This window comes from Meriones unguiculatus, chromosome 1 (assembly GCF_030254825.1).
Source record: "Meriones unguiculatus strain TT.TT164.6M chromosome 1, Bangor_MerUng_6.1, whole genome shotgun sequence".
Taxonomy (NCBI): Eukaryota; Metazoa; Chordata; class Mammalia; order Rodentia; family Muridae; genus Meriones; species Meriones unguiculatus.
Window position 1 is genome coordinate 19,796,403 of NC_083349.1, and position 20,937 is coordinate 19,817,339.

The window sequence follows — 20,937 nt, forward strand, 5'->3', positions numbered from 1 at the left end:
TCTTCTCTCTGTGTTAAGACTTTCCTAGGTTCTCACTGAACCTTCACGTAAGATCTCACTGGGGTCTGACATAAGCCAAAATGCCTTTCTCAGGATCTCACTGTAGCCTAAGATCTTCTAAGGCTCTCACTAAGGCTGAAGGCCTTCCAGATGTCTCACTGGGACTTAAGGCCTTCTCCCTAAGATACTACTCTGGCCTACAATCTTGCCCTGGGTCTTCAAGAAGGCGAAAGGCCTTCCTTCTACAGGATCTCACTATGGATTATGGCTTGACTGCGGACCTCACTGGAAACTAAGACCTTGACAGGGTCTCAATGGCACAAAAGCCTCCCGTAGGATCTCACTGAGGCCTAACACCTTCCCTACTATAACAAAGTAAGGTTTTCTCCGGGTTTCAATGAAACCTACGATCTTCCCAGGGTCTCACTAGAATCTATGGTGTTTCCCAGGGTCTCACTTAAGTTAAAGATCTTCCTTGGCAAATTTCAAGGCATAAGACATCTCACAGAGTTCCACTGGGGCATATGCCTCCCCCTGGGACTCATTAAGTATGATGTGGAGGGGGCACCACTGTTGCTGTGTCTGGCCTGCCTCCTTCATCCCTCTGCCTATTTCCTTGGTGCCTAAGACTCCTGGACACAGGAAGAGGGCCTGGACCTCAAGCCTTGTCAGAGGCCATACTCTAGTCAGCACAGCTCTGACTGTCACCCCCACTGCCCTGGACTATACCTTTTTGTTTTACCCCATGCTTCTGGGGCTCATCTGGGGTTTTGTCCAACACTCTCTCCCCCCTCCAGTATTATTTGAGAGCTCAGAATTGACAGGGAGATGACAGCAGAACCTTCTGTCTGGTCTGGATCGTTCAGAAGGCTGAATTGGAAGGGAGAAGTGGGGGGGAAGGGGGGAAGAAATCCTCTAAATGTCCAAGTGAAGCCAGAGCAGCTACTATCTTTGTGATGACAAAGAGGCCAGGGGCACTCCGGGAGACCTTTCCTTCCTTTATTGAGATAATGCTCAGGGAGGTCTACAGCGTGAAGGGCAGGGGGCAAAGCAGGACCGCCCTGGAGTGCATGCAGTAGTAAGACACAGGGTTGAGAAGCAGGGGGTTGTCCATGGGAAGCACGTCAGAGGGCACAAGCAGATTCTGGGAGTACCCATGGCCCGGCCACACCCAGGGGAAAGCCTCTGGGCCAGGGAAGATTGGAGTAGGGGGCGGAGACTTTGGGGATGGCCCCTGGCCCCTGTGGCTGGCACACTCTGCATTTAGCTAATGGCACTGAGCGCATGGGCCAGGGTGTGCAGCTCATCCTGGACCCCCTCCAAGGAGCGCCGGATGGTGTGAGGACTGTCCAGTACGTCAATGGCCAGCGTGTAGGGGTCAAACTTCACGGAGAATGGGCGCTGGATACGAGAGGCATAGTTCCTGGGGAGAAAAGCCAGCATGAATCCTTCAACCACAGGAAATTAGATGTGGGGATGAGAAGGCAGGCTTGAGTCAGGTGGCTCAGGATAGGATCTGCGATGGCTTTTCTGAGTTCCCCGAAACCCCAAAGCCTATTCTAGACACCCAGGAGACTAAAGCCTCTGCAGAGGCCATGATAAAGGCAAAGGCCCCAGCACATCTTGCAGGCAGGCCTCTGCAGAGCATTCCATTTCTCATCTGGGCCTCTTCCTTCAGGAAGCCTTCCTTGACAGTGTGCCCTAGAGAGTCCCTAGACTGGGGTAGCCACGGCAGGTGTAGCCTACCAGTCAGTCTCTTCTCTCCTCTCCAGATCCCTGCGTAATTAATTTGGACTGTTTACTCCCTCTATAATCTCTGCCCCTATGGCAGCTCCTAGCTACCACTGCGCCTCTTGTTCCCCCTTATCTGACCCCATCTCACTTGGGCCTATGCTGAGAAAATGAGAGAATTGGGCTCTGCTGAGGCCAGAAGGCTGGCCTGGACCTGACTTTGACCTTGTTCTGCTGCTAGCCTCCCTCTCCTCTGGCTCTCAGGGCTCCTTTTTGGAGCGTGTACTCTTATTCCATGGGGGTTGCTGAGGGTTCAAAATGCTCTCTCAAGAGGAGACAAGGCCTGGCTTGCACACGTGAGGCATGCTGGGCTCAGTCCTGAAGGCCTCACCCACCTGAGCTTGTCCTTGGCATCACTGAAGCTCTCAGACACGAAGTACACCGGCTGGTAGGTCTGATCTTGGTAGGGCTGTACAGCTGCAGTGTCTGGGTCAAAAGCCCGGACTTCGGGCTCCTCTGACAGAGAGTGCTAGAGAGAGAGAGAGACCACAAGCATCACACCCAAGGGCTCAAGGCAACTGAGTGCTGTGGGTGTGGGCCTCCCTCCTCCACAAGGGTTCTGGGCCAGTGGACAGTGGGGTCTGGGCAGGGACACACATTCTCTAAAATAGCCTGAATCTCAGACACGGGCCAAGAACCCTTCTGATGGGAGCAGGGCCCCCCACATCCTGACCTCCCAGCCCTGATCTCCTTTTCTGGGGGATGGGAGTGGGGTAATCTCACCAGGAGCTCTCCATAGGAGGACAGCAGCCCTGCACCATAGGCCTTCAGCTCCCCGTTCTGTTTACACAGCCCAAACTCCACAGTGAACCAGTACACCTGTCACAAGTCATCAGAATCACCTAAAAACACCTGCTACCAAGCACATCCCCTCTGTGCGTAACGGCTCATCACCAACAACAGGCAAGGCTGCTCTTGGGGACAGAAAAAAGGTCTCCCCCCTGTCCCCCAGGGCCCTGAAAACCAACCGTGGATAGTTTCTCAATTTCTTCATCTGAGGCCCCCAGAGAGGCAAGTCCAATGTCCTGTGAATAGATAAGTATGCTGAAGTAAGAAAAGACTCTGGCATTGTGCTTGTGGAAAGGGCACTGGGTATCCACTAGGTGACTAGAAGACCTCTCTAGGAGTTTGTGCAAACTATGCATGTCATGGACCCTCCAAGGCGGCCAAGAGCCCAGGACCTGCAGTTCCCAGAAGTACCAGGAGATGGCAGCACAAAACATAGAAATCCCTCTCCCCTGGGACTTGGAGTCCCAGCCAGACCTTTCCTGTTGGGGAAACTGTTCCTACTTCAGCGTTTCATTACCTGGAAGTCCCATGAACCCTTAAGGGCACACTGTCTAGCCCGGGGGAGAGCCGCACCAAGTGAAACTTGTGAGTCTCTGTCTCAGCCAACCCCCACCTCCCCCGTTTCTGCCCTGAGGCCCTAGACGTACCTGGGAGAACTGGGCAAATGTGCGGTCAGCCAACATGGGTACATGTCCCAACAGCTCATGGCAGCAGTCCCTGTGAGGCCAGGAGAGAAGGAAGGTGGAACGGGCAGGCTCTCTGCCCCCACCCAGGGACAAGGAGCCTTTAGCCCCTCCACACCTCTGTTATCATTGAGCACAGATATCACTGGGCCACACGTTCCGCCGACTCCCCCGCCCCAGGTGGCATACTCACGGCTCAGGCGAGTGCATGGGTGAGGAGGCATGGCGGATGTACTGTGTGCACTGGAACACACGGAAGGCCAAGCTGGCCAGAAAATCGCGGGCGGACAGCAGGCCGGCGACGGGTCGCAGCTGGAAGCCAGTCCGCTCTGCAAGGGACCACACATCAGGGAAGGCAGAGGGAATGCCCCTCCCTGTCCTATTTCCTCTGCATCCGCACCCTTCAGGAAGCGGGACACGTCCTCCAGCTGTGGGATGCTGTCCTCTCGGTAGCCGCAGTAGCGTTCCAGGAGCTGGAAAGCCTCCAGGTGCTCCCGGCAGGCGTGGGTAGCATAGAGGCCCTTCAGCGTGGCATAGACCTCCTTCCTGCAGGCCACAGGGGGTTCAGGGAACTGCCAGCTTCGGGGGGTCTCCCCAGGACCACCCTACCTGCTCACCCTCCCACCCCCACCCCCCATGGATGATGTTTTATCATCCTCCTGAATTGCAGGCTTCCATCAATGGAGAGAACCCAGAGGTTAGGAACGGGCCACCAGGGACATTTTCTGATGACCTGGTATTCCGGTCCACTAGAAGCCCCTCCTCTAACTGGCCTTAGTCTCTCCTGTTGTACCAAAGTTCTCAGAGGTGGCTGTCATAGACAGGGATTCTGGGAGCTGTCCCCGGGGCCTTTCTCATGCCCAGCCCCGCCCTGCCCCAGCCATCTGCCGGTGGGGATCTTACCAGGTAGCAATTTCCTCGGCAGTGTATTCCACATGAGGAATTGGTTCACCTCTGTGGAGGGGATTTGTGGTCAGTAGAGCCCCCCTTCATCTCAGAGAGTAGGAAAGATGGGGTGAGACACTTCTCCTAAAGCAACATCATCTGTTCAGAGGCCTTTGGAGTACGGCACACACAAGGTGGGGTACACTGACCCCAAGGACCTGCTTAGCATCTCTGTGCCCCAGTCTCCTTAGCTGTGCCCAGCACAGTGCACCACAGCATAAACAGACCAGCTGACATTCCAAGCTGTGTGGCCAATCACCTCCCCACACACACACAGGCTGGGGACGTGGTCCCCCACTCAGGCTCCTTACTGCTTGTACTGGAAGGCAATCTCTGCAATCAGCTTTCGGCGCTGGCGGTACACCTGGTCAGAGAAGCCCTGATGGCCGAGGGACACACATCAGGAGGCAGCTGGGCTCTCCCTGACCCACAGGCCAGGGTCAGTCCCTCGTCCCCTCCCCCAAGGCCTCAGCTATGGGACACAGTCAGAACAGCGGGCTCACCGGATGGTCCAGGTCCAGGTCAGGGTCAAACTTGGTGACCAGGTGGTGACACTTGTCCAATTCTGACACCTTCCTTGGGAACCAGGGAACTTCACAAGCAACAGAGGCAAAACGGGCAAAGGTGAGCATGGACCCATGGTAAGCTCTGGCAATCCCGGTCCAGCCTCCCCTAGGGACTTCCTAGAGGGCAGAGGTTGCTGGAATGTGTGCAAAGAACCAAGAGGAGGGTGAAGCCAGGATAAAGGGAGACCAGCTCTATGGACCACCTCAGGGTCTCCCTTGGCAGGATACTCTGCCTCCCAACCCCCAGGCCTCAAGATTATTTGGTGACACTCAGGGACAGAAACCCATCCTCACCCTTGTCCTCTCTGGCACTGCGGACGTCATCGGACACCCGGCGCACAGAGCTGAGGAGGGCAGCCAGGTCTGCACTGGGCACCTCGAAGCGCACGAAGTACTCCAGCTGGGGGCTCCCCGCCACTGGCCTCTGGGCCGGCCGGGTCTCTAAGTGGTGGATTTTGGCTTCAAATGTCTTTGGGAGCAAAAACAGGATGAGAGAGAAGGAGAGAGACAGATGGAGAGGGAGCAGTGGAGATCAATGAAGACAGACGGAGAGAGGAAGAGCGAAAGGGAGAGAGGGAAGGGAGCGACAGAGGGAGATTGAGAGAGACAGTTGGGGAGGGAGCAAGGGAGAGGAGTGGAGTAGATTTGGAGAAGGGAAGAGAGAGATGAAGAGACAGAAAAATGGGAAAGAGGGAGATGGGGGAGGTAGGCCGGGTCAGTATTTTGTCACTGCCTATGAATTTTGAAAGCTGTCACCAATAGATGACACCAGTAGGTGTCACCAATAGATTGGGTTTTGTCTCATGTATCCATCTAACAATGTGCCTTTGGCCCCTTTTCTGGACAGTCCTGCCTGTCTGGAGGTCAAACCACACAGCCCGATTTCCCTGCTGACGGAAGGTCCCACCCCCTAATGGTCTCATTCAGATTACCAGTCACACCCAAGGGCTTGGACCCCATTCCACCATATCAACGATACAAGGCTCAGGCCCTGACAGAATGAAGAGGGTACCCAGAACTGGTAGGCAAAGGTCAGCTTTATCTCCACCTTCGGTTGCCCAGCAACAAAACACTTAGGTCATGCAGTCAACTCTGGGAGCTCACAAGGGTTCTGGCTTTAATGTCATTTGAGAATTTTTCTGGGGGGCAGGTCATTAGCCAATGCAATAATGCGATCAGCTGCTTCATAGATCCTTGGGTAGGCAAGTAGGGAGAACTCTCTCTCTCTCTCTCTCTCTCTCTCTCTCTCTCTCTCTCTCTGTGTGTGTGTGTGTGTGTGTGTGTGTGTGTGTGTGTGTGTGTGTGTGTGTGACAGTGGGTGTCAGGGAGCTGAGGTTAGATGGAGAAGCTGAAGGGTAGTTCCTGAGATCTAGCCCTGTTTGCCTGAGCAGCCATGTTTCTGCCCTGGTTTCTACCCTGGAGAGGGACACAGCTATTCTTACAATATCTTATGCATGCTTGCCCTGGCATACCAAGCCAGCCCACAGGCCTCACCTCAAACACTTTCACAGCCCGGGACAGTGAGGAGGGTTTTGTACCCCTCAGGGAGAAGAGCAGGTTGAGAACAGCCTTCCCGTCCCTCTCCTCAAACACCACAGCCTCCAGTGGGTTCCCAGGTTCCGAGGAGGCTACTGCTGCTGCTGCTGCTGCTGCTGCTGCTGCAGCCGCTGCCGCCGCTGCCGCTGCCTCCCGTTCCTTCCGGGCGTCCTCAATGAGACTCTGCCGCCGCCCGATGAACCTTGGGGACTGAGAGTCAGATATATATGTGTCTCCATGCTGATCCTGCCTCCAGGGTCCTGGTCAAACCACTGGATAGCATGCGGGAGTGGAGGACAGAGCATACTAGTCAGTGTTCTGACAGGGCGTGGCGGGCAGCTAGAACTAAAGGGCAAGGGCTCCTGGCTACCATATTCCAAGGTAGAGGTGCCCTGCCACCTGCCTCCCAGGCCTAGACCTAACTGAATTAGTGATAAAGGACTGTGACTTGGCCTGTTTTTCCTGGTTTCTACGGGCAGCACCCAGGGCCTGGAGGAGACAGAGCACCAAGCCTTAGGCATCAAGGGTAGTGGATAGCTTGGGTGGTCCATTCCGGTAGGGAGGACTGTCTGCAGCTGAAACAAGCAACCTTCCCCTCCTGATTCTCTCAGAGGTACATGGGGCTGAGCCCCTTGTCCACACTATCGCTGGAATCAGTGGATCTTAGCCAGGTGCCCTATGCACGCTGTCCTTTTAGCCTGGGAATAGCCCCAATCAATGCCTCCAGCCACCCTGTCCCTTTTCTGCCATCCTCTGCCCCCCCCAACCCCCTCCTGGCTACCTTCACCTCAGCTGTCTGACTATGGGCTACCTCTGGATGGCCTCTGTTGGCTGTGTATCTGCCACAGCCGTGAGCCAGTGTGCCCAATCCCGCATCACCCAGAACTAGCTGGACCTGAGTGAGGAGGGGCCTGAACTCTTAGCTGGGAGCTGAGAGTTCTGGGTCCCTTGGTTGAAAGAATAAACCACCCTGAGCTTTGGGAATGTCATCGTCGTGGGGATAAGCATCCCCTCTGGAGCCCCCCTCCAGACTTCCAGCAGAACCCTGTGAATGCAGCCAGAGCTACAGGCTGCCTGGGAAGAACATGCGACTGGGTGGTTCCCTCCCAGCGAGGCTGAGGGGGGCGCCATGCCGCTGAGAAGAGGGAAAGGGGCACTTCTGACCCCACAGCTGTCTCTGGAGAAGTACCTGAAAATTAAATGTCTAAAGGTCACAGTGGTCTCATTAAGGACTCTGTCAGCCCAGGACAGTGCTTAGATGGGGTCCCAGGGATAACCCGAAAGCCCTTCCCATGATCCGGGAGCCCCTTGTCCAGTCTGACTTTAAAAAGGAGTGTTTGGTGTCTTGGCAGCACCTCCCCTTGATCCGGGAGGCTACCTCAGCCCTGCTCTCAGCTAACACAGAAACAGGGCAGTGGAAGGTGGAAAGGGTGAAAGGAGGCGCAGGAATTGCCCCCGAGTCAGAGACCTCTTCTGGCACAGCAGAACCTGGGCCCATGCTCTGTTTGCATAGGACAGCAGCAGGAAGCCCAGCCATTTGCTGACCAGCTTTCCCCTCAAGCGCGCATTGTGTAAACCCCACACCCCGTGACAGGCAAGCCTAGAGAACCCAAAGAGGGTAGAGAAGTGGGGATCTACCGGGGAACTTGGATCATGGGACTCTCTTCCAAGACCACCCAGGGGAGATTTCCCCCTCCTTCGTGAAATAGGACCCACAGAAGCCCCAGGAAGGCTGGCCCTGCGGCGGGGGTGGTGGAGGCACTGACTGTCTCTGGGAGTCCAGCAGGACACAACAGGGGCACTTACCCAAGCACAGGATTATCTAACAGGGCTAGGACCCAAACTAACCCTGGCACAGGGTAGGACAAAGACCCGCTCCAACCCTGGGTACCAGACGCTGGGTAGACTCCCAGCCTGGGGTACCCCTCCATCTACAGGTTGCAGATAGCATGCCTTTCTCACCATGACGGCCTCAGCCTGCTTGGCATCCTGCTCTGAGACGGCCCTTCTGAAGCCCTTGGGCTGGGGAGAGGAGGCGCTGGGGGTCGGCATAGTGCAGCCTGGTGGTCCCGAGTTCTGTCTCCACAGCCCTTGCCAGGCAGGCGGCCTCTTAAAGGCCAGGCTGACGTCAAAGCCCCTCTGGGTCCCCCACCTCCTACCTCCTGCGCATCCTCTCCCCGCCTGCTGCGCCTGAGGGAGGCGGGGGTGGGCACAGAGCGAGGGCTACGAGAAAGGCCTCCGTCCCATTAGATCTAATTGCATCTACTGTCACAGGCACCTGCTTCTGAATCACCCTCAGCCCGAGGCACGGCATGAAGGCAGGGGCTGCCTGGTACTTTGTGGGACGGGAGACAGCTAGAGCCCTCTAACCGAACCAAGGCTCAAGGGCCCGTGACAGATTCCCAAGGGCTCATGTCAGGAAAACTATAGCCCCTGGAGGCAAATAAATCCAGAAGCCCCTCACTTGCTTTTTGGGTACCTTCAAGTCCCCTCCAGACCGTGGGACATGTTCCCCCAGCTCATGTAACAAAGTGTAGCATCTACACACTACCCTACTTTTGTACGTGCTGGCACTGGGGCTGGATCCTCGGGCAGGTCCTGTGAGACACAGAATGTTCCAGAAGGCTATTCCTCTATAGTGTTTCCAAGACTGGCCCACTTTTGCAGGGCTCCTATCCCCCTGATTATCTTCTCCTTGAAGACACAGCCCAGAAGAAGGTGCCAGCCCTAGACCCTGGGATCTCCCTAGGGCCCTCTGACCTCACCTTCTGTGGGAGCAGACCTCTCCTTAAGTTACCAGTGTCATAAGCTCCCCAGTCTCAAGCTAGCAGCAGCCCTATTCTCAGCTGGTCCCCATGGAAGACCACATTCAGTGGTCATCTCTCCCATGGCACCCCAAGTTTTCACATCAGTGAACTTTTGTTTTGCAGTTACTGCGACCCCCACCTACACAAAGACCCACCACAGCTTCTTCAGCCAAGGAAACAGGATCTCCAAGAAAACGAGGGAGGGGGCCCACCCCATCTCCCTGGAGTCATTTTCTTCCTTCAGGTAATGGCTCAGGACAACTGCCCAAGCCCTTCTGGGAAAGGTGTCCTCTCACTAAGGGATTTGAAGAAGAGTGCCTCCCTGATCCCTCTGGATATTGGGGTCAGCAGAAGTGCCAAAAGGACAGGGCTCACCCTGAAAATGGTCACTCCGGGGTTCCGAGGACCCAGCACACTAGATATTAGCAAGAGCCAAACTCCCTGGACCCCCCAAGCTCCGCTTAGTTCCCCGTCTGGCTGATCACTGTGCAGCCTCACTCCACCTCCTAGACAGCACTCAGACTCTCAGGAACTGCCTGCTGCACTCACCACAACCAGCCCTTTCCCTTCCCAGCTCTCTCTTTCACTGCAGGACCCGAGACCTTCCCCCAAACACCTGCCACATCATTGCCTTGCTCTACAGCCCTCACTGGCTCCCATTGCCCTCTGGAAGCAGGATAAACGCCAGAGTCGGGGCAAAAGGAAATCTTCCCAGCCTCCCCTGCTGGCCTTCTGGCCCCCACAGTTCCTGTTCCAGGGGAGTCTGGAGCCCTGTGATACCCAGATTGACACTCCATCTCTCATCTACCCTCTCTGAGCAGGCTCCTGTGAATCCCATAAACCCCAGCTCAGCAACCATTTACTCCGCAATGCCTACTTTCTTTTGCCACGAACTGCCCCCTACCGTGATCCATGCCCCTCTCTGAACTCTTCCTGGCTCAGCAATATCCGCTGGCGTAGCTCTGTCGCTACATGCCCATCTCAGCCTTGGCCTGCCCTGTGTCCTAGGATTCCACCCCGAGTGCTCTCAACAGCCTAGAGAAGGGTCCCAAGGTGGCTGTGCCTCAGTCTTCCATCCCGAGGACTGGGAGCCGTTGCTCAAACCCAAAGGGCCTCCATGCCCAGTCCCCAGGTCCGCAGGCCACTCCTTAGGACCCTCCTTTGGAAGGTGCTGGGGATTCCTGGGTGAGGCAAGCCCAGGCCGCTTCCACCCGACCCAGGCTGGAGTTTGCTCAGGTGGCACAGGGTAGGAGGGGGCCGTATCCAACCAATACTGCATAGGGGGCTGCTGCGCAGCACCACAGATGTGGATTTAACCTTTCAGCAAATGTCTTACACTGACACAAATATTGCTTTTTAATTCGCTTTCTTGCCTTGGCTGGAGGTGCTCGCAGAGAAGCTAGGTGGGGGTGGAGGAATGTGTGCTCTCCAGACCTTGTCTGTGTCTGGACTCACCCAAGGATCTCCTGACCTGAACTGGAGAACACGATGCCTTTGGACTCTCCTGGGAGGTAACTGCTTCCCCAGACTCTTGCCTCTTCATGGCCAGCCTGGTAGCACACCCAGGCTGCTGTTCACTCTCTGTGAGATACCTACAACCTGTCCCCCCGCTCTACAAAGTACTGGTTGACCAGACTGTGCCCAGATCTAAGCCATCTGCCTAAACACTTGAGCCCTGTCCCATCCCCAGTTTGATGGGAAGGACTTCAAGCAGCTCCTCAAGTCTACCTTTGGCCAGGCTCCTGGGCTTCTGCCCTGCTCCATGGTAGAGGCCCCATCTCCTCATATAGCTCACCAAAAGCCAAGCAGGCTGCTTAAACACATGTCAGGATGGGACCCTCCGCCATGATGACTCATGCTGGGGCCTGCAGAGGCGTGCCTGCCTCTCCGCTTTCAGACAAACCCATTCTACAGAAGGGAGATCTGAGACCCAGAAGGGCAGAATCTCTCTGAATGACACAGTCAGTCTCTAGCCCTGATCTCCAGTTTCCCACACTTCAGTCTTCAAAGAAGATAGCAGGGGTGGGGCACAGGCTGAGCGTCAGCTGCCGCCAAACCTCACTTGGAGGAGGCAGACACTTGAGGTCAGGGCAGGGTTGGGAAGAGGCTTCTAGTTGGTTGAGGTGAGGCTTTGAGGACTCCCCGGACAGCACACAGCCTAGAAGCCCATAGGGCTGTGGAGTGGTCAGGAAGCCACCCCTAGCAGGAAAGGAGACCGGCTGACGTGCAGGTCGAGCAAGCCTCTGCCTGCTCTGGGCTCTGACGGGTGCTGGGGGCATAGTCAGCCCTCCCTCCTTCCTGAGCCCTGTGCACCCCTGCAACACTTGCCATTCACAGTCATCCTGAATAATTACCCTCCTCTGCCACCACAGCGATTAGGCCTGCGGAGCCCGGCAACACACAGGGCCTTCCTTTCTCTTTCCACAGCTCCTTTCAGCACGATGCTTAATTGTCCATAATGACAGCACACCACCTCCCCGACACTGGCGCGGCTGGATCCCACCCTGGTGTGAAGACTGCCGCCTCCTCCTGTCCACTGCTGAAGTGGGCCTCCCTGCCCAGGACACCAAGGACTGGTGGGGGGGTCCTGACCCCTGGTCCTGGAGCTGACCCAGCCACACCAACCACTCCAGATCCGCCCCTTTGGGCACTATGGAAACACACGCCCCCACAATCCAGGCTCAAAGGCCATCTCCAGCCAGCACCGTGGCCTTCTTCAAGAGCCTGGACAAATGTGCACTCACGCCAAGCCTCATGAACACACATGTGATAAGAACACACAGGTATGCACACACAGCCACACACAAGGTGAGAACACAGGGATATACACATGTGGACATACACGAGCCAAACACACCCATATGTCCACATGTGGAGACACACCAAATGAGCTCACACATGTGAGCATGCACAAGATAAGAACACACAGGTACTCACATGTGGGCACACAGGTGGTGAACACACGTAAATGTTCACGTGTTTTCAAGTGGAAGTGGTGAAAATTCTAAGCCTACACATGTGTGCACATATGAAATGAGCATGTGTAGGTATCCACATGTGGACAGAAATGAGATGGGCATGTATATATGACCACATGCAGACATATACACAGATGTTCACACAGACACATATGAATATGCACAAATGTTTACCACAGACACACAGAAGTATGCATGTTTACACAGAGACACACATTAACACATACATATCTATGTGAAAACATACTTAGGGATATATAATGTATAAAAACATGCATGTACATATATGGCCACATACAGATACACATTGAGAGAGAGAGAGATGGACACACACAAATATTTATACACACAGGTATATGCATAGAGACACATAGGCACACATTCATGCACACAAACCTGTATGCATGCACAAATAGATAGGTGATCACAGTGCTTATACACAAAGACACAGAGACACAAACACACTTAGATGCAGAGAGACAGGCACCTATACACATATACAGCCACATGCACACATGTACATAGATATACACATGTACAGAGAGACAGGCACACCCAGGTGCACACATACAAACAAGCACACATGTATAGTATGTTCATGTGTCCACATACATGCTATACATAGACACACACAAACAAACAAACATATACCCCACCCACTTTGACAAGTCTACCCAAATTATTCTGTAGAAACACAGGATGCCAGGGTCTCTAGGAACCTGTCACCAGATTAGCTCTAGGGCCAATGTTCTTTCTCACAGAGATGCAGGTCCATGGACTCACTAACTGACATGCCCTGAAAAGGACCCTCTCTGAGATTTCTGTTGCTCAGGGCATCGTGGTGGGCTGCCTGGACGCTGTGCAGAGTAAGCCCTGGACACAAGGCAAAGTGAGGTTGCACTTCCCTGCCACCCAGGAGATTGGAATGGGCTGTGAAGCGGAGACCTGATACTTAGCCTGGGCTTTGTGGTCTTGAGGCTGCAGGGCCATCTGTGGAGGTCTGAAGAGGGGTGTCTTGTCACCACTCACCTACCCGGCTGGAAAAAGAATGAAGCTCCCTGACATCAGGCAGGATCCTGCCATTCTTGTCCTCATCAGAACCAAATGCCAGAGCAATTAGCCCTAACAAGGCCATCGGATGGAACAGCAGCCTTGGGGCTGGAGGCACGGAATATGCGCTGGACAGCACGGGCTGCGGTCGATAGGAGGCACTTAGGGATAATTGGGCAGTTGGAAGTCTGACCAGAGGCAAGAGCTGCTAGATCACCCTCCATGTTTCAACTCTGGCTCAGGGCCCCAAAGCCTCTCCTCAAGGAGCCCCCACCTGTCTGCTTCCACCACCCTAGTCCCTCCCCCTCTAGCAGGCCAGAGTATCCTTCAGGCAGCCCACCTTTCTGGTTTCTCTAAGCCACTTTCATCTTTGGCTAGTAAGACCAACACTACTTCTCTTCCCGATCATGAGGGAACTGCTTCACTCCTAGAGAGCCCTCATACCTTAGGACTCAGTTTCCCTATCTTCACAGAGGATTCCTGGGAGCAACCCATGGCAGCTGGCAGGATTTCTGGTCCTTCCTGCATCTGCTGAGAGACAGAGGCCTTTCCGTGAGCTGCCATTGGGAGGTGGCTTTGAGTCACATGACTGTAGCCTTTCCAAAGGCCAAGGGGTCTAGGTCAGGGTGGTTCTTCCAGGTGAGAGGACCAATAGCCGAAGTGCCACTAAGGCAGGGCGGGAGAGAGATGGACAGAGACGACAGGTTATGGAGACAAGTGTCCATCTGTTAGTCCTAGCCAACAGGAAGTCAGCATCAGAACCAGGCCTTCTCTGAAGAGCCCAGCACTAGCCTCACATTAGCAGAGGTTCACAGCTGCCCTATGTCAGCTGGCAACCTAAGCACCAATCCTGAGGCTCTTTGATAAGGAGGTATCAGATACCAAAGTTACTAGTGCCTGTGTGTGTGTCCAGGCCAGGGACCCATGAGCTATATCTCACTGCATTTGGTCTGCATGCAATATGCTACATGTGAGCGTGGGTGAACGTGTTCATGTATATACCTTGTGCACATGCCGATGTGCCTATGTGCACATGCAGGCAGGCCTGTGTGTGTTCTATATCCCTAAGCCTCCGTGTAAGCATATGTTTATACAGTAGGGCCTGGAGGGACCCACCAGCCCCGGATATGTGACAGGTTAGGGTGACCTCGGCTCCCACACTCCTCAGACTTTCAGAAAATGTCATGGCTCAGACCCCTAGTCCTGCCAGGTGCTCCTGGTTCCCTCCTGTCCCTCTGTGAGGCCCTTGACCCCTCCCCCAACCTCCACACCAGTGAGTCACGTAACACCCTCCAAGCCTCCTCCCGGAGTACTTGACAGTCTGACAAATTAGCCAGTAAAAGCAATAAGAGTGACATTCAGTTCCCATTAGTCACTCACAAAGACCACGGTGGTGCTGTGACAGCAATCATGTCTAATTGCAAGACGGCTGCCTGCCCACCCCAGCTTCCACAAAAGCGCTGGAGCCTGTGGGTGATTGTCTCCCTCCCACCCTGTGGCAGGGAGGGGCTGTGTTTCTCCCTCTGAATGGGGGTGATCTTTCTTGTGGTGTGTGGTGGCTGGGGGCTATGTTTTCCTCCCTTCTCAACTACAAGGTGGCTCCTGCTCCACCATGGCTCTGGGCTGTGTCAGCAGAGTTAATGGCCTAAGCAGGAGGCAGGGACAGTCTTACGGCCTCAGTTGCCTCACAGGTGCCAAGCCGCAGTAGAAAAACTTCCTAGGGTCCTGCCCCCCTGGAGGATGCCTATGAGAAGGGACGGGAGATGGGACAGCAGCAGACGCTGGAGCATTGGCCCCTGGACTGCAGAGATGTCTAAGTGAGAAGGTGAAGCTTCCTCATGTGTGGGGGCTGCTGACAGCTGGGCTGGGGTGAGAGCAGAGACTTGAATGAGTTTGGGGTCAGCAGAACTGAGCAGAGCTAATCCGGTCACCTCTCTGTCCTTAGGGTGGGCTCCTCCAGGTGGAGAAGTCTCCTGTCCATGGCTTTGCAGCTTCCTAGTGCAGCTAATGTATTTGAAGGCTTAGTCACCAGGGAGTTTGGGGTGGGCGTGGCCTTGTTGGAGTGGGTGTGGCTTTGCTGGAGTAGGTGTGGTTCTTATTGGAGTAGGTATGACCTTGGTAGCTTGGGTGTGGTTTTATTGGAGTAGGTGTGTCTTTGGGAGTGAGCTTTGAGGTTTCAAAAGCCCATGCCAGGCTTTCTCTATCTGTCTGGCTTTCAGTCCTCAGATGAGGATGTAGCTCTCAGCTACTGCTCCAGAGCCTGCTGCGTGCCACCATGCTCCCCACCATGATAACGGGCTAAGCCTCTGAAACTGTAAGCCAGCCCCAAATTAAGTGCTTGCTTTTGTAAGAGTTGCCTTGATCATGGCGTCTCTTCACAGCAATAGCACAAGGACTAAGACAGAAGCTGGTACCAGACTGTCTATCTACACGGTCTTTTACACCAGCTACCCTGGGGTAGTCAGTTTGAACGTGTGAACCTCTGAAACCTTCTCTCTGAAACCTGCCGCCCTTGAGGCTGAACCCCTTTAGAAAGCTGTACCTCAAGATGGCCTCCACCTCTCTGGAATTCTATGACACTGCATCCTACTCTTGCTTGAAGCCGAGTCCCCAGTGACTGCAATGTGACCCTCTAAAGGACTTAACCTGTGCCTGCTCTCTTAACCTGTGCACAGGCCCCTTCCCCCTCTGTGTCCCTGAGAAGACCAAGGCTGGAGGCCAGTACTAAAGTGGGGACTCAAAAAGAAGAAACAGGTAGTGCTGGAGAGGGCACTCAGTCTACAGAGTACTTGTTACACACACATGCAGGCCTAGTATGATCCCTAGAAGACACGAAGGCAAGATATGGTGGTACATGCTTGTAATCCTTGCACTGAGGAGGCAGAGACAGGAGGATCCCTACGACTCAGCCAAAATCCATAGACCACTTGCCAAGCTCCAGGCCAGTGAGAGATACTGTCTTGAAGAACAAGGTGGGCTCGCCATGACATGGCACTATTCTCAAGCCAAACGCCCACCATCTACATGAGTTCACCTGAGTTAAGCTTGCAAAAGATCTCTATCTACATCTGGGCTTGAGTGTGGACCACCCAGTGTAGAAGGAGGGGGTAGGGAGAGCCATGGGACCCTCACCTGAACGTTCAGCTCCCCCTCCCCACAAGCTGTATGAGATTCTGCTCTAATTGTGCTTGGCCTTGATGTCTTAGGGAAGGGCTACAGTTTGTAGTGGAATGGAAAAGCAAGCAGATTTTATGACAGTCAGTAGGGTGAGGTGTTTGAACTGATGTAAACTGGATTGACCTGGAACTAGATGCCTGCCCTTACCTGTGACAGTTGACCTTTGGGGCAGATTAAGGGCAGTTCCTTGTGGTTTAAGGAAGGCTCCTGGTAAACAAAAACCCACCTTCAGGACTCTATTTACCCAATAATAATCCCTCTACCTACCAAAGTCCTTCTGTTTAGGACAACGTCACCAGCACTGCTACGGGGCAGATGCGCTTTGTACCTAACAACCATGACAGCTGCTGCTTCGGCCACCTCATCCCCAGTGCCTATCCAGATGATAACAATGGTCCCCACCCTGCAGCCTCTTACTACCTTTTGAACAGGTGGTCAGTTTTTGTAGAAGTGACAGAAAAATGGAAGGAACAAGTGTGAGTGATCTCACAGTGAGGGCCAGGGAAAGCCAGGCTCTCTGCTTGGGGCTGCCCCACCTCTGGGTTCCCAGTGAGGATCTGGAAATGTGTCACTCCGCAGGCTACAGTCACTTCTGGTTCAGTCTGACACCACAGGCGACATCCTTCCAACAGGAGGCCCAACCCCATGATCTGACCGTGGGCACACACCTGAGGCCCCTTCGTGTTCCTGGATCAGCCCAGCTGCAGGGCTAGGGCCAGGCTGAAGGCAAGCACACGTGGCTTAGGTGCCTGCGCTGATCCAGGGGCTCTGAGGAGGCCCCCACCGATGACATTTCCAGGCTGCGGTTCGTCTGACCCATACACTGTGATATTTAGACAGTGCTTGTTTGCCAGGCGATTACTTTGGGGTTGGGATGAAGGCGCCTAACACGGGAGCTGGTCTGTGCTCTCCGGGAGCTTTTTAAATCATCTCTTTCCCTACCTCACAGGGTCTGGCCAGCTGCAATCTCTGTGTCCTACCTGGAGATGAATAACTAAAGGACAGAAGATGGCTGAGATCCCACTGTGAATGAGGTCATCCATTCACTCATTCCTTCATTCAAAACATCTGTCTTCTCTCCCTTCCCCAGAATGCCTCTCTGGAGTAAGCTAGGAAGGACAGCCTTTGTGATTTTGGCAACAGTGTAGCTCAGGAACAGGGCTCCTCCTCTGTGCAGATGTCATCTTTGGGAAATGAATCCCCCATTCCTTATGGAGATGGCTGAAGCCCAACCTAATGGTGCTCCCTACCCTCACCCAGCATGGCTTTGGGGACCTAAAGCAACCACCACTGCTCTCTGAAGAATGACTGGTAGTCAGCAGAGCTGGATAACAGGATCAAGAGCGGAAGGGGCTATAGTTTGGGCTTGTCTTCCTTTTGGAAGAGGGTTCTAGTTCTTTGGTAGACCCCAACTCTCACCCAGCCACAGGGATTTCCAGGGGAGGATCAGCAGCCCAAAGCTAGAGGCCACAAGAAAACTGAGTCCCAGAGATGTTTCTGAGCCCATCACAGCAGGCGACAGCCAAGCCTGCAGCCATAGCACCCCCAAGATCCAGGAGAGATAAGGAGGGCCTCTGGGAAGGAAGAACATCCCATCTGTCAGGCAGCTAAAGCAGGCAGATGTCATGGGGACAGTGTGTGATGGCCACGGCTTTGGGGAGGCATCTTGTTCACTGGGGCTCCAGTAGCTTCTGGGTACTCCTCTGGCTCCCTAGGGCCTCTGTAAGTGGCATGCTGAGCTGTGATGTATGCCTGGGAACCCAGTAGGAGGGCTGGGCAAGGAAAGAGCTGTGGCTGGGTTCCCCTTGCTGGGTTAATCTTTCAGCAAAGACTAAGAGAATGTTACAGGCTGCCCGATGTTACAGGCTGCCCGTACCAGGGTCTCCCGGTGCCAGGCACACTGGGCAGATAGGAGTAAACAGGAACGGCAGAAGCATGGTCCGGACTTCCCCTTTCACAACAGGCCTCTGTGCTTCACCCTTCCTGGGGCTCACCCCGGGAAACAGGGACACTCCTTTGGAGGTCCCAAGTGTCTGCACCAACCATGCTCCACAATAGGGTGAGAAATTGGACTCCAATGCCTATGTCTAAGCAGCCTATGCTTGGGCCCCGTTCTGCCCAGAGCCAGGTAGGGTGGCCAGGAACCTGGTGCCCAGCTTCCCTTGATGGCCCAGGGGATTTGAAGCATGGCAAGTACCTTCCATGGTTCTAATTGTGCCCCTTTCTCACCCTGGCTGCTTTCACAGGATTCTCAGGGTCCTGGGACCTCTGAACTGGCCCCAGTGTGCCTCAGCTCTCACCCAGACCTGCTCCTTCCTCTCCAAAGGCTCTTTGTATTCTGGGGTGATGATGGTTAGGATCAACTGTATTATTTGACACAACGTAGAGTCACTTGGGAAGAGAGTGTCACTGAGGGATTCTCCAGATCAGGGTGGCCTGAGAGTAGGTCTGTAGGGTATTATCTTGATTATCTTAATTGAGGCGAGCAGACCTTTCCCTGCTGTGGATGGCTCCATTCACTGGGTTTGAATCCTGAACTGTACAAGAGTGGAGAAGGTGAGCGGAGCTATTAAAAGCGCATGTATTTATTCTCTCTACTCTTCACTGGATATGACAATGGTGAGCTGTCAATTGGAACTGTGAGCTAAAGCAAACCCTTTCTCCCTAAAGTTGCACATGTCAAGGTGTTTATCACATCAACAGGAAAAAATAAATAAACAACTAAGATGGGTTCAAATGATGATGATGGTAAAATACGTTTTCGGATTGCTGTCTTAGCCACATTCAAGTACATGGCTCAGCAGCAGGATCTCTCATAGTGACATGCAGCCATCTCAACGATTTGTCTCTCCATCTTCCCAGACTGAAACTTTGTCCCCATGAATGTCAGCCCCTTCCCAGCCAGCTGTTCCCCATCCTACTTATTTAGCTCTCTGTGCAGCTAAACCTAGGGACTTTCCATGAGTGACATCCTACAGTGTGTGACCTCTTCGGACCGGCTTGTCTTGCTCAGCGTAGTGGCCTCAAGGTTGGTTCACGTCAGCAAGGGCACTCGTCCTTTTCAAAACTGAGTAATATTTCACCATGTCTGCCCCAAGCACTTGTGTGATTTCCCCTTTTTGGCTGTGGGCAGACACCTGTTTGACACCTACTTTTTATCCTTTCGGGGCATGAGTGGAAGGAGAACTGCTGTGTCATAGATCTTGCATGCATAGCTCTGGAGGGCTGCTATTCTGTTTTTCCCTTGGGCTGAGCCATTTTATATTTGAATCTCAGTGCACCAAGGACCCATTCTGCCTCTACCTTATTAAACTCCTTCACCTAAGGTTCCCCTTGGAACACACACATTCACACATAAGAACAAGGTGCCGATACTCTGCCTGACAAGCTGAATCCAGGATGACCCCTTTGCAGGATATTTGATCCCATTGTGAACTCTGAGATTGTAAACTAGAAAAACCTGTTTCTTGTTTGGTGCGGTTCAGCTATAACACACACCTTTAATTCAAGAGCGTTCTGTTTATTGTAAACAGGTGGTTGTCGTGTGGCTCGCCCAGCCCTAACACCTTTAGTCCAAGAGCTTTCTGTACGCAGGATTTAATAAAGTTGATCTTAGGTCAAGAGGCAGAGCAAAAAAAAAAAAAGCTGACAGGGAGTAAAAAGAAAGGAGGGGTATTGGGCTGAAGTGGAGAAGGAGAAAGGACTCTTGGATTTTTTTCTTCTGGGATGTGAGCTGAGTAGCAGCAGCCTTTTTCTTCTGGAATGTCAGCTGACTAGGAAGGTCAGTTGGGTGCTTTCTCTGCCTCTCTGAACTAGTAAGTTTTCACCCCAGTATCTGGCTCTTGAGTCTTTTTTGGTAAAAATTGCATGATTGGGATTTTACTGTTTAAAAAAACAAAAGACCCCCACAAGGGAGCAGAGATACACCTCTGGTATAAATCAGTATCCCTATACCTTCCCAGTGGGCAGCGAATTCTGAGGACCTGCTGCTAGTTTCCACAGTCACTCAGTGTGGTCAATTATCATGTCTAATAAAAGTGACGGGTGTAGCCAGACTGTAAGGTTCTTCGCCTGATTCTGCCGGGTTCTGGACCTGCAACCCTCTGCCTCCCCCAGCTGGTATATAAGAAAGTAATGTCAGAATTCAGCCTCTGCTCAGGGCAAAATCTCTGCAACAGACATTCCAGGCTCTCACAGGTCACTGCTGAGCTCCTAGCTAACAGACTCTCAAGCCAGGGTTGCACATCAAAATCAAGTCTATATTAAAGGTCGCACTGATGGCCACAAGTTCTGCTCCCCATCCTTTCCTGCCCCCTGCCTGGAAATCTGAGTGAACCTGCCCCATCCTCAGAAACCATCACAGGATATTCTCACTTATGGGCTCAGATTTCTCTCTTCAGAGCCCCACCATACTATCTGCCTCTGATGCTGACTCTGATGCAGACACCTCTCTGTCCATCCATGGCATTAATAACTGATCTAATGACCATTACCAGCAATACATCCATCTCTTTTTGAACTCTTATCCTAAATCTAACAGCTGGGTGCTCTGTGTTTTCTAGAAGTGAAAGAGGCTTCATCTCTTTTTCCTGTGAATGCCACTGTGTAACCCTTC

The 20,937-nt window shown here is 53.5% G+C and overlaps 1 protein-coding gene across 1 annotated transcript; it reads right to left on the reverse strand.

Annotated features, from left to right (window-relative positions):
• Window positions 1-991: 991 nt before the first annotated feature.
• On the reverse strand, window positions 992-8,423 carry Th (tyrosine hydroxylase). Its single transcript, XM_021634698.2, has 13 exons — window positions 8,273-8,423; window positions 6,269-6,520; window positions 5,069-5,243; window positions 4,712-4,800; window positions 4,520-4,587; window positions 4,167-4,217; window positions 3,664-3,809; window positions 3,457-3,592; window positions 3,228-3,297; window positions 2,760-2,816; window positions 2,515-2,610; window positions 2,127-2,260; window positions 992-1,423 (listed from the first exon to the last, which is right to left on the reverse strand). Exons 1-13 carry the CDS (start codon window positions 8,360-8,362, stop codon window positions 1,264-1,266), a joined length of 1,524 nt encoding a protein of 507 aa, XP_021490373.1. The 5' UTR covers window positions 8,363-8,423; the 3' UTR covers window positions 992-1,263.
• Window positions 8,424-20,937: the final 12,514 nt, after the last annotated feature.